Source organism: Enhydra lutris, unplaced genomic scaffold (assembly GCF_002288905.1).
Source record: "Enhydra lutris kenyoni isolate GAN:26980312 unplaced genomic scaffold, ASM228890v2 scaffoldscaffold34, whole genome shotgun sequence".
Classification (NCBI taxonomy): Eukaryota; Metazoa; Chordata; class Mammalia; order Carnivora; family Mustelidae; genus Enhydra; species Enhydra lutris.
The window spans coordinates 15,181,204-15,193,460 of NW_019154118.1; the positions used below are offsets into that span (position 1 = coordinate 15,181,204).

The 12,257-nt window shown below is 56.5% G+C and overlaps 1 protein-coding gene across 2 annotated transcripts in view; it reads right to left on the reverse strand.

The window, feature by feature from the left end:
* LOC111153890 (ATP binding cassette subfamily G member 4) overlaps positions 1–10,060 on the reverse strand; it is a 12,912-nt gene extending 2,852 nt beyond the window's left edge. Inside the window, exons 1-12 of one of the 2 annotated variants that reach the window (XM_022513183.1) lie at positions 9,823–10,008; positions 5,118–5,235; positions 4,862–4,994; positions 4,673–4,723; positions 4,303–4,448; positions 3,010–3,133; positions 2,793–2,907; positions 2,482–2,605; positions 2,291–2,335; positions 978–1,056; positions 588–756; positions 390–490 (exon numbers count right to left, since the gene is read on the reverse strand). In XM_022513183.1, coding sequence (XP_022368891.1) covers positions 390–490; positions 588–756; positions 978–1,056; positions 2,291–2,335; positions 2,482–2,605; positions 2,793–2,907; positions 3,010–3,133; positions 4,303–4,448; positions 4,673–4,723; positions 4,862–4,994; positions 5,118–5,235; positions 9,823–10,003 — 1,386 coding nt within the window. In that variant the 5' untranslated portion in view covers positions 10,004–10,008. Of the gene's footprint in view, positions 1–389; positions 491–587; positions 757–977; positions 1,077–2,290; positions 2,336–2,462; positions 2,606–2,792; positions 2,908–3,009; positions 3,134–4,302; positions 4,449–4,672; positions 4,724–4,861; positions 4,995–5,117; positions 5,236–9,822 lie in introns of both variants that reach the window. The other variant, XM_022513182.1, reaches the window with a different exon arrangement.
* Between the last annotated feature and the right edge of the window lie 2,197 nt (positions 10,061–12,257).

The window sequence follows — 12,257 nt, forward strand, 5'->3', positions numbered from 1 at the left end:
CATCGGGCTCTCTGCTTGACAGGGAGCCTGCTTCCCTCTCTCTCTGCCTGCCTCTCTGCCTACTTGTGATCTCTGTCTGTCAAATAAATAAATAAGTAATCTTTAAAAAAAAAAAAAAAGCTCCACAGACGCATTTGTAGGGCTATTATTTTCATCACTGCCTGTCATTGGTTGTTCCCATGAGAACATCAGTTCCTCAAGGTCAAGATTCCATCTGTCTTATTCATTGCCTGATCTCCATGCCCGGCACAGAGCCTGGTACACGGTAGGTACTCCCCACCTATCTGTTAAGTGAAGGGAAGGAAAAAAGAGGACGGCAGGTGACAAGGTTGAAGGAGGCAAGCAAGCTAGGATAGGAGAAGCCAGAGGGGAGGGAGGAAGAGGCTTACCTGAAAGGGCACATCGGCCATGGTCTTGGCCAGGTAGTACGCTTTGAGGCTGTACCAGTAGTTGAGATGCTCCCTCATGAAGACCGCCATCTCTAAGGGGACTGAGGACACAGGCAGGTGAGGCGCTGCTGTCTGAGCCCCTGACCCTGACCCCCAGTACCCACCCCCCGGCCCCCTGCCCAGGGCGGCTCAGCTCACAGGTGAGCACGGTTGGCATAAGAGCGGCAAACATGAGGAAGAGCATGGAGAAGAAGAGGCAGCCGGTGTTGTTGAAGACCTTGCTGGCGTCGTTACCAATGTGCAGGTAAAGGAGACCGATGAGCACACCGATGACCACGTGGGACACAAACCGCAGGTGGGTGAGGACCTGGGTGAGGAGAGGGGATGGGCCACAGGCCAGGGATGGGCAGACCAACTGGGGTAGGAACTCAAGAGCCGCCCTCACAGACACACAGACCCATGGGTGCCTTGGGAGACAGCTGGCTGGTGGGGGTGGGGGGGCCTTCCCATCCCAGCTGCTGAGATCCTATGCCCCCCAAAGCCAGGCAGGCCTGTACCAGCCTCCTCTCCCACAACGTGATGCCTCACCGTGTCCCTGAGGATGGACAAGAAGGTCCTCTTGAAGAGGATGCAGAACTGTGTGAGGGTGCTGGTGGCAAAGGTGTGACTTTCAATGGGGTCCACTTCCTGGGGAGAGGACACTGGGTCAGGCGAGCCTACCCCGCCCACCCACTGCACACCCAGCTTGGTAATGGAAAACCCTCGAGCCCTTCCCCAGGCCAGGGCTCCTCCAGGCCCTTCCTGCTGATGGGAGACTCTCCACCACTGAGGTGCATGCCTGGAAGCTGGCCCCAGGGTCATGCATTAGAGCGAGATTCGGTGAAAGACGTAAGGAGTGAGTAAAAACTTGAGAGGAGAGCGCAAGGACATCAAGGACACTGTGGGGGCTAAGAGTAGGCCAGTCCCTCCTCTTCTTGTATTCACTCCCTCAAGAAACATTTACCCGAAGGCCACAGTGCCTTTCTGCCCCCTGTGCCACAATCGTATTAAACAATGATCATAATGGCGGCAACAACTGCAGCCGGCCCTCCTGGGTTTTGGAGCTGGCATCCAGCTTGTCAGTTCAGATGAAAGAATGAACACTGGAGGTCACAGGGCCCCCGGGCGCAGCTGGACAGACCAAGGGACCTGTAGGAACACGACCCCGCTAGCTTCCAAGTGGCTCATCAGCACTACCTGAAAGACATGATCGCCAGATGGACCAAATGAAACCTGGAGCATAAAGAATAAGGGTATTTTTCAGGAGGCAAGACTCTTGAGATGGAAAAGACCTCTGGGGACCAGATGAAACAGCACCGAGCGCCTGCTGGCATGACCTCAGGGGTCTCTGGTCAATGACAACCAGCTTCTCAAAAGACCTCTGCCCCAAGTCATGGCCTGAAAAACTCTTGCTCGTGAGCCACTGGGGAGTGTGGGACTTGGGAGCGTTATCTCCCCATTCTCCGGGTGGCCCTACACCAGGAACTCGCCTATGTTCCTTCACTGCACAAGCCCGCTGTCTGTTTGTACTGGCTTGCTGCACGAGCTCTCCTTCAGTTCAGGGACGTTTTCCAGGGTCATGGTATCTCATTTAGGAACGAGAACCGGCACCAAACCAATATCCACTGTACCAGCCCCGGTGCAGAGATTTACGTAATGATCTGATTAGTTCTCCCAGTAACACCGGAGTTCAGCGTCATCACCTCCGGCCTGGAGATGACAGCAAGACCCATGAGCCACGAGGCAAGAGATGCAGCATCGGGTCTGCTTACCAGGTGGCCCCGTGCCGGCACTGAGGACAACACACTACAGATGCTTAGTGAGAATTTGCTGAACACGTAAATGAACGGAGGTTGAGCAACGTGCCCAAGGTCACACTGCAGTCCACAGTAGGTCTAGTCCAAGTTCTGAGTTCTTCCTAGTCCCTAATGGTTGTGATGCCTCTGGGGGACAGCCTCTTAAGCAGGGCCATCATCCAGGGTCCCACCTGCCCGCCCCCACTTTTCCCTCTCTGCCCTCTCCAGCCCTACTCACCTGAGGACAAGGGGGGCACGGGGTGGGGACCTCGTTCTTCTCAGGGCTGCTCTTCTTCTCGGCCATGGCACAGAGCCCATTCTGCACAGCCCTGAACAGCATGGGGTTCAGGTCTCCATACTCTCCAGAGGCCACCTCGATGACTGGGAGACACAGAGCGGAGTGCGTGGCTAAGATCACTCCTTGGTTCCCGAGGGCAAGCCAGCCCCTCCGTGAGTATGTGGGGAAGGTAGGGGACAGTGAGACCTCCCCAAGGAGACCTAGGCATGGGAGCCGATCCTCCCGATTTGGCCCCACACCGCAGCCCAGCCCCCCTGCCCTGCCACTCACTGAAGTCAGCCGGGTTGTGGTAGGTGGGGCAGTGTAAGCCAAGCCCCTTCAGGTAGGGGATCAGGTTGGTGACCACACCTTTGAAGATGCACTGACCCTGGCTCAGGATGTAGAGCTGAGGTGGAAACGGAGGGGTGAGGACAGCACCACCAGTGGACCAGTGCCCCTCCCTCTCCCTGCCATAGGCCAGTGCCCTGGGAAGCCCAGAGCCACTCACCTTGTCAAACATCTCAAAGAGCTTGGCACTGGGCTGGTGGATGGTGCAGATGACTGTGCGGCCCCCCTGGGCCAGGGACTTCATGAGGGACACCACTTGGAAACAGGACGCGCTGTCCAGACCACTGTCCAGAGAAAGGTGGTGGGGGGGGTGAGGTGGGCAGTGCCAAGAGAAGGGAGTGCTTGATGTGGGGCAGCTGCTCCAAAGGGGCTGGAGCTGGCAGGAAGGGAGTCCCCTCTGGCTACCTGACAGCCTGTCCATGCTACACAGTGCCGGCCTTTGGAGGTACCAAGAAGCCCAAGCACCATTTCATTTAACAAGCAAATATCGAGTGAGAACCTGTTGAATGGCCAGCACTGGGATGACCATGATGGATGGCTAAGACATAGACTCTGGTCTGGAGGGAGAGAGAGAAGCACAGAGATCACTCGAGATGATGTGGAACGTGCTGTAGAAACATGGGGCGGGGAGGTGGGGGAGGCTTCAGCTCTGCGGCATGGGGCTTGGGGCTAGTCAGAGAAGTTTCCTGAGCACGTGTGGAAGAGGAAGGAGCTGAGGCAGCTGAAGGCGGAAGGGCAGGCGTGGTGGCGAAGGGCAGTCCAGACAGAAGACACAACATGTGCAAAGCTTAGAGGCATGAAACACATGGCTGGCCCAGGGAATTATAAGCAATTCGGTGTTATTAGAGCATAAAATACAAGCCAGCATGAAGCAAGATGTAAGCTTGGGGAAGTAGGTTCAGGCCGAGACCTCTATGTCTTCTGACTGTTCTGAGGGCAAATGGGAATCGCTGTGTGTTTTTAAGGGGGGTGGGGTAGTGAGTATTGCCAGACTTGTCTCTTAGAGAGCTCTCCCTGGCTGCAGCTCGGAGGGAGGACTGGCTGGGAGAGACTGAAGACAAGAGGGTAGGAGTCTATGGTAGAATTGCAGGCGAGAGCTGATGAGGTCCAGAACTTAAGCACGGGCACTCGGGATGGGGGTGGGGCGAATCTGAGAGACAGAGGAAGGAGGTAGAGTCAGCAGGACTTGATGACGGATTGGCTGTGGGGAAGAGAGGGAGAGGGAGGCATCCATCAAGGAGGACATAGGATTTCTGCCTGCGTGAAGGATGGGCTGCTACGGCAACGGGATTGGCAGGAACGAATGAGGAGAAGCCCTTATCTTGGCTCCGGGAGGCTGCTGTGCATGGACTCTGGTCTCCGGCAGTGGAGAAGATGTAGCCCTCCTGCCCTGGCTGGGGGTGGGGGGGCAAGGGGAGGCGGCATGCTGGTGGGAGAGGAGGGGGAGAACTACCTGGTGGGCTCATCAAAGAACATGACGGGCGGATTGTTGACCAGCTCCAGGGCGATGGCCAGGCGCTTCCTCTGCCCCCCGGAGAGCAGAGCTGTCCTCGTGTGGGAGCAGGACATCAGGCCCAGTGCTGTCAGGATCTCCGTCACCTGGCCCGGGCCCCCACCCACCCCAGGTCAGCTTCAGAATCTCTGCTCCTCCCTACCCCCACACCACCCCAATTTAAAGAAGCGTTCCCTTAAGCCCACTTGGCCTCCAATGTCCCAGCCTGGGGTCCAGTCTCCCACCCCCTGGCCCCCGCAAACTCAAGGCTCTAGAACTCTAGAAGGAAGGGCAGCTGTCCTGTCCTCACCCCTTTCTCTTCCCCACTCACCAGTTCCTTCTTCACCTCTTGCTTCTCACTCAGCTTTAGGTTAGCAGAGACCTGAGGCCCAGAGAGTAGGCAGGTCAGGTACGTGTGGGAGGAGGGCCCTGCCTTGTCCCCTTAGCCACCAACCGAGGAGGATGGGGAAGGCAGGCAGAAGCAGGGGCTGGGAGAGGGAGCAGGGACGCCAGCCCTCACCATCATGGCTTCCAGCACTGTGAGGTGAGGCAGCAGCATGTCGTCCTGCATGATGTAACACGACATCTTGCGGAAGGTCCTCAGCTCCCGCGGCCTCCCATTGACCAGGATCTGCCCCTTCATTCCAGACTCCCTGCAGGCACATTGATCACAGATGGGGAGGGGTGGTCAAGGCCACCTCAGAATACCTTCTGAGCTCCCCAGGGGATCCTTCTTCCTGGCTCCTGCCCCCATTCCACCCCGGCCTCGTCCTCACCTGTACCCTGCCAAGATGTTCATGAACGTGGACTTGCCGGCGCCGGAGGGGCCCATGATGCCAATCAGCTCCCGGCGGCAGAATTTACCCGACAGGCACTTGAGGAGGGTCTTATAACCTGCGGCAAGGGAGGAAGGAGCTTGTGATCAGGGTTACAGTGAACAGAGGCAACAGAAACTCTGAGGAATGGCCCTAGCGAACGAGGCAATTCCCTCCCAGGTGGGGAGTGGCGTTTGATGACGATGGAGAAACGCCTTCCGAGCGCACTGAGATTCACACCGTCTCCGCCTGTTCCCCTAGAAGAGCCAGGTACCAACATCAAAGTACCAGAGACCAAGAACACTCTCCTGTAGGCCAGGAGAAGACCGCCACACCTCGTGGATGGGCATGGGGAGGGCATCAAGTTTAGTGATGACTCTGCTCCCCCTCTTTAAATGCAGTATTCACTCTCACTCCCTCCAGGAAGACTTTGCCAACCATCAGCCTGAGCAAAGTGGTTAAATGTCCCCTGTGTTTGCACAGCCCTGTGCACACCAGCATGCTTGCTAGTTGTTGTGCCCGTCCCTCACCCCTGTCCCCCAGGCTCTTAGTATGTGAACTGCTTGGGGCTAGAGCCCGTGTCCTACTCATCTTTGTGACCTCAGCAGACTGTCTGGCATGTACTAGAGGCTCACCATGGGTTCTAGGAGAACAGATTCTCAGAACTTTTGTTTCATTCTGAAAAAGCCTTCTTCTTTGTGCTCTCTTGGCCCAGGAGGCTTGTCTCCACAGCCCCCGATATGGCCCGGTAAAAATCTCATGATTCATTCACTCCCTGGGGGAGGCAGCATAGGCATTAAGTGCACTGATTTGGAGTCAGGTGGATCGAGGTTCAAATTCTGGCTCCACACTTACCAGCTGTGGGACCTCAGGCAAGTTGCTTAACCTCTCTGAGCTCCAGGTCCCTCATCTGTAAAATGAGGAGGACAGTACCTATCTCATAGGGTTGCTATAGAGATGCAATGAGATAATATATGCAAAGCATATGACACAGTGCTTGGCACATAGAGTACATTTAAAAAGTGACATTTTATTATTAATTCTATTTGACAAACACTTATTGATATCTACTACATTCCAAGCTCTGTCCCACACACAGGACAAAAAAATGAAGAGGACACATTTCCTGCATTCAAGAAAGTCATGGTCTAGGTAAAAAATATTGGAAACATCTATGGATCTGAGGAGAGATAAAATAAGGTTAGAACAGAAGCACAAATAATGTACAATGAGAATGAAGAAAATGAAATTGAAGAGGGTGGAGGGACAAGGGAAAAATCAGGAATGGCTTCATGGAAGAAGTGGCATTTGAGGAAAGTCTTGAAGGATGAGCAGCAATCAAAAATGGAGAGGGAAGTCAAGGCTCTCCAGTCCTTGGGAGGGAGAGCTCTGCTACATGAGAGCATATCTAGAAGCGGAGGTCAGAGACTACATGGCGTCGCCTGGGGAAACAAGGTGGTGGAGAGGAAGAAGGGAGCCCACCAGGCAAGCCTTGCCTACTATGCTTACAGATCTCCCTCAGTGAGGCAGGAACACCAAGCTCTACTGGAGGTTTTGCTCGCCACCATCGTCCTCCGCCCCCCACAGAGCTCCGTGTCCTCTCCCCTCTACCTGCTTAGCAGAGACAGTGAAGGGATGTGACCTTTCACCCTCCCTCCGCAGCACCCGGCTGTCCCTCTGGACACATCCATTCAGCAGGAGACTCAGTTGCTGTCCACTATGGGGTCCCCATCACACCGGTGGCCCGGATGGTGCTTTAGGGTTTACAAACTCATTACTTCCTTTGCTGCTATAGCAACACGGATGAGCCAGCTGGGGCCCAGGGACATCCAGTGACTCACCCAAGGTCACACAGCAAGTTCTTCCCTGGGAGAGGGGAAGTCATAGGATCCATCCCTCTGCCTCAGGGATTATCACCACCAATCAGAGAGACGTGTGATTGTGCACTCCAGCAAACACCTTTCAGAGCCACTGACAGGAAGTGATTTCTTTGGCAGGAGAGGAAACAGGCGACGAGGAACCTTCCCCTCATTTAATCCGAGCCAAGCACCAGATTGAACACTGATGCCTAATACATATATCATCTTATACTTGCCTCTCACCAAGCATTTTCACAGATAACGTCTCAGCTAAGCTTCATAACACGCCTGTGTGGGGATGATTCTTATCGTCCCTGTTTACAGATGAAGAAAGTGAGTCCAAGAGAGGCCCAACGTCATTCAGTGGACAAGCGGCTAGGAACCCAGTCTTCGAACACCTGCTGGTCCCCAGCTGCTCGACACAGGAAGGACCTGTCAGCCCTTCCAGGTAAAAACGCACCAGAGTTCTGGTCCCGTCTCTGTCAGTAACTCTTGCAATTTTGTCAAGTCACCTAATCTTTGAGGATCTCCATTTCCTCATCTATAAAGTAAGGACAGTAAGATCTCCTCCCAAGGCATAATAGGGTTATTGTGACTATTGAGTGAGACGTTTAATAGTAACTAATGGGAAAGTGTTTTGAAAAACAAGAAACATCATATATAATTAGGGGAGACCGGTGGCAAGTCCCTACCTGGGCAAGGCAGACACCACCCTCTCTCCAAATCCCTCGCTCTTCCTCTCTGCCTACCTCTAAAGGCTTTCCGTCCTTCAGGCAAGGGGAGAGGGACTCCAGTGAAAAGACAAGTCAAAGAGAAAAGGACAGTGGGCTAGGAAAGGGGCAAGGGACAGAAGAGAGAGCAAAATGGACAGCAGAGAGCAGGGGGCTGGCAAGGTAGAAGGAGGGAAGCACCCAGTCAGGGGCGCCAACCTGGCTGGTGGGTTGAAGCAACCAGTCCCTCTAGCTACATTTCTTTCTTAGCTCCTTAAAACTTATCTCCTTGGGTGCCTGGGTGGCGTAGTGGGTTGAGCCTCTGCCTTCGGCTCAGGTCATGATCCCAGAGTCCTGGGATCGAGCCCCACATGGGGCTCTCTGCTCCGTGGGGAGCCTACTTCCTCCTCTCTCTCTGCCTGCCTCTCTGCCTACTTGTGATCTCTCTCTCTGTCAAATAAATAAATAAAATCTTTAAAAAAATAACTTATCTACTTAAAACTGAGGAAAAACAGGGCTGTAAGAAATATGGCCACCTCTGGGGCGCCTGGGTGGCTCAGTGGGTTAAAGCCTCTGCCTTCGGCTCAGGTCATGATCCCAGGGTCCTGGGATTGAGCCCCGCATCGGGCTCTCTGCTCAGCAGGGAGCCTGCTTCCTCCTCTCTCTCTGCCTGCCTCTCTGCCTACTTGTGATCTCTGTCTGCCAAATAAATAAATAAAATCTTTAAAAAAAGAAGAAGAAATATGGCCACCTCTTCATTTGCCCAGAGCTGATCTCAGGGTCCAGAGGCTGCTCTGGGACAGGGCCCCCAGCAGGGGGCCCAGAGGCCTCAGTTGCCATTGGCTCAGGCCCTGTGACCTTTTGGGCACTCTTGAGAGAGCAGAGTGAGGGTGGGGAATGCAGAGACAGCTCCTTCTCAGCCCTGCTCAGAAGCACCCCAAACTTATTTCTTAAATCTCAGAGAACAATGCCCCAGCTCCACCCCTGACCCAAACCCAGCTCTGGGAAAAACAAAAAGCAAAACCAAAAAAACCCTCAGCTTCTCTATTCCCAGCTCAAGCTGCCCAGGGCAGGAGGAGGCAAAGACTCCAGGGTCTGGTGAAGGTTCCAAGGACCTCAGAAAGTTCCAAAAGCCCAGACCTTACCCACCTGCGCTGATGAGAGAAAAGAGGAGGAGATAGGAATGCAGCACCAGGGACGTTAAGAAGGAAAGAACAATCCACAGAGAGCTGGCAAACCTGGCTTCTGGTCCCAGCTCTGCCACTAATTTGCTGTGTGGCCCTGTCAGGTGACTCAAGTTTCCTGGACCTCAGTTTCCTTACTCGTACCATGGGGATGTCACCCAGCCTGCTAAACCTTCACCCTCCCTGCCTCGGAGGACTTCAGCAAGAATGAAGTAAGATGACGGGAATGAGAACATCTTTTAAAATTAGCAGTGTCGGGGTGCCTGGGTGGCTCAGTTGTTGGGCATCTGCCCTTGGCTCCGGTCATGGTCCCAGGGTCCTGGGATCGAGCCCCACATCGGGCTCTCTGCTCAATGGGAGGCCTGCTTCTCCCTCTTCCACTCTCTCTGCTTGTAGTCGCTCTCTTGCTCTCTCTCTCTCTCTCTCTGTGTGTGTGTGTGTCAAATAAATAAATAAAATCTTAAAAAAATAAAAATAAAATAAAATAAAATTAGCAGTGTCTATAGGTACAAGGATACTGCTAAGCCCCGAGGAAGGCCGAAACACAGCCCAGGACTTTCTCGTTCCAGGCCTCAAAGGCAGGAATTCTACCTAAAATAAAAGAAACTCCTCCAGGACCACTTAGGGACCAGAGGTTGTAGTGTCATCTTGGAGGAGGAAAACTTCAATCGAAGCTGAACCTAGTGTCCCACCTCAGAGCTCACAGGTGCAGGGGAGAGGGGAGGCGGGGAGGAGTGGTGGTGTAGCACAGACCTGGCGGGTCAGCTGCGTGCATAGCTCACGGTGGGCTGAGATTTCCGCTACACAGAGCCTCCTGGGGCAGAACTCGGGCAACAGGGGACACCCAGACCTCCAGCTCTCTAAGAGACAACTCCTGGGGGCTCCACAACTCCCCACCAGGCTGCTCCCTTACCCCGTTTGCGCCAGCAGGGCCCTTCTCGCACGGAATAGGACAGCTCCACGAATTCGATGTCCACCGCTGAGCGCTTGGGTAGGTGGGAGAAGCGTTGGGCTTCGGTGATGTGGTTCTCCACCTTCTTCAGGTGTGTGGTCAGCATTGGGGGCTCCGCCCCGTCCTCCAGCGCCACGGCCATGGCTACGGCCCCGGGTCCTAGTCCACAGCCCACGGCCTCCAGCGCCTTCTCCGCCATCACGCTGCCGGCCTGCAGGGAGAGGGCCTGCTCAGTTCGGGGCAGACCCCCAAGCCCTGGCTCAAAGCCTCCTTGTTTTCTAATGCTCCCCACCCCCACTGCCCGCCTCCTTCTCAGGACAGACCCGCTACTGGGAGCACCCCACTTCCCACCGCCAGAGCATCTGCCCACTCCTGCCCCCCACTCCCGTCTTAGCTACGCTCAGTCTCGACCTCTCCTCGGTCCAGGCAGCCCCAGCTCCAGTCTGGCCCCAGCCTGGCCCCAGCCCAGCCCCTAGAAGCCCTCACCCACTCCCTCCTCCCGGTGGCGGCTCTAATCTCCTTACCCCGCAGGCCAGCAGCCCCTGGGGACTGAAGGGTTGGGGGGCGGGGAGGAGGGCAGGGGCGGCCGGCCGCGGCTGCCCGCTAGGAGGTCAGGGTACGCGGGTGCGCGCAGGGCAGACAGGGGAGAAGGCGGAGGAAGAGGAGGCTCTGGGCCTCCCGCTGCATCCCCCTCCCCATCCCCGGGCGCGTCCCCTGGCCGGCCCCTCCCTCCGGCTCCCCTGCGCCCGCGCGTCCCGGACTCTCCCCAAAGGCGGGCGCACCACCGGGACTCGAGACCACCGCCCCCCGCCGCCGCCTCCAACTAGTCCCCGGGGGCGGGTTCCCCCCTCCCTATCTCCCGCATGCCTAGTCACCTTGACGCGCCCCCGGACTGGTGCGGACCGAGAAGCTTGGCGCTGCCGCTGGCCAGGGATGGAGACTCCGGGCCCTCCTCACCTGCCTCCGGCTGCGGCACCCGCGGCCCGGCTCCCGGTCCCGGCGGCGCGGGCCGGGGCGGGGCCGGGGCGGGGCGGGCGACCGGGGAGGGCCCGGGCCTCAGGTCCGCGGAAAGATGACAACGCTGGGGAGGGGCGATGGGGGCGCGCCCCAACTCGGCTGCGCACAGCCGGTTCCCAGAACCCGGTGCTGGGCGCCGCGTCCTCCCGAGCCCGCTGGGCGACTGCGCTCTCCTCCCAGCTACTGCTCGCCGGTCCGGCTGTTCTTAAAGGGCCCATGCCGCCCCGCAGCCGGTGGGGGGCGAGCACGGCGAAAGGGACAGCAGTGCCGGCGACGCGGGGCCAGAGCGGGCGCAGTGTGGACCCTGGACTGGGGGGTTGGCGGCGAAGGGCCGACTTGAACACAGTGAGGGCAGGAGAACTGAAGTCGCTCGGTGGGGACAGGTCCCTGGATTACAGACTAGACGATGGTGGTGTGCGTACAGGGGATGGGTTGGGCATTGGGGTGCAGACGCCATCCTTCTCAAGGGATTGTGAAGCTGTCAGACTGTCTGCACCACTCCCCCATCAGTTTCCCCGGGTTTCGGCCCTTGAGCTCCGGCTTCCTCCAGCGATTCCCCAAACTAGATAAAAAGGCTTTGAAAGCTAGAGTCTGGGGAGAGCCTCCTCCCCTTTCCCCACCCCATTCTCCACCTTCCCTAACTAGTTAAGAAGGGAAGGCCGGTGGACACCGCTTTGGGAGAGCTTGCAAACAGCTGGGAGGTGACAGTGGTACTTAGAACTCAGCCTACTCCAACTACAGACAGAAGTCCTTACTCTCCCAGGCAAATCCAGACCTTTAAGACAGGCACATGCCTGATGCTGGACACACAGACGCACCATGGCAATGGCACCTGGCTCACAGACACTGCCTTGGGCATCTTCTAGTACACGTGTCATGCTTTCCCTCAGCCCACAAGCCTTCAAACGCAGGTCCTCCAGAACACTCTGGGGCTTTCCCCTGCTTTGCTCCTTCCTCATGCTCCTCTTGGCCCCCGCCTGCCCAGGCTGAGTCTTCTAGGGGTAAGTAGGTTAGCCAGTTGAGACACGTGGCCTGAGCTTTTAAGTTCCCACCTGTCACAGAGCAAAGACAGATGGGAGGGGAGGCCGCCGGGGCTGCTGCCACCTCCTTACTGCAGCAGCTGAGAGGTTACCAGCAGTCAAACCTCTCCCCTGCTCCTCAGCCCCTCCTCCTGCCTCATTACAGCCTGGAAGCTGGCGGCCCCTGCAGGACATCTCCAGGCTCCGCCCTGTAACTGTGAGGGTTAGTGTGTTTAGGATCCAGCCCTCCCTACCTTCCTCTCATTCCCTGCCTACATCAGCACCATCCCTCCGACCAAAGTTCTCACTCTCGAGATGGACCTCTGTTCCCCAAGTTAACCGCCAGTTTCCCGTAGCGAC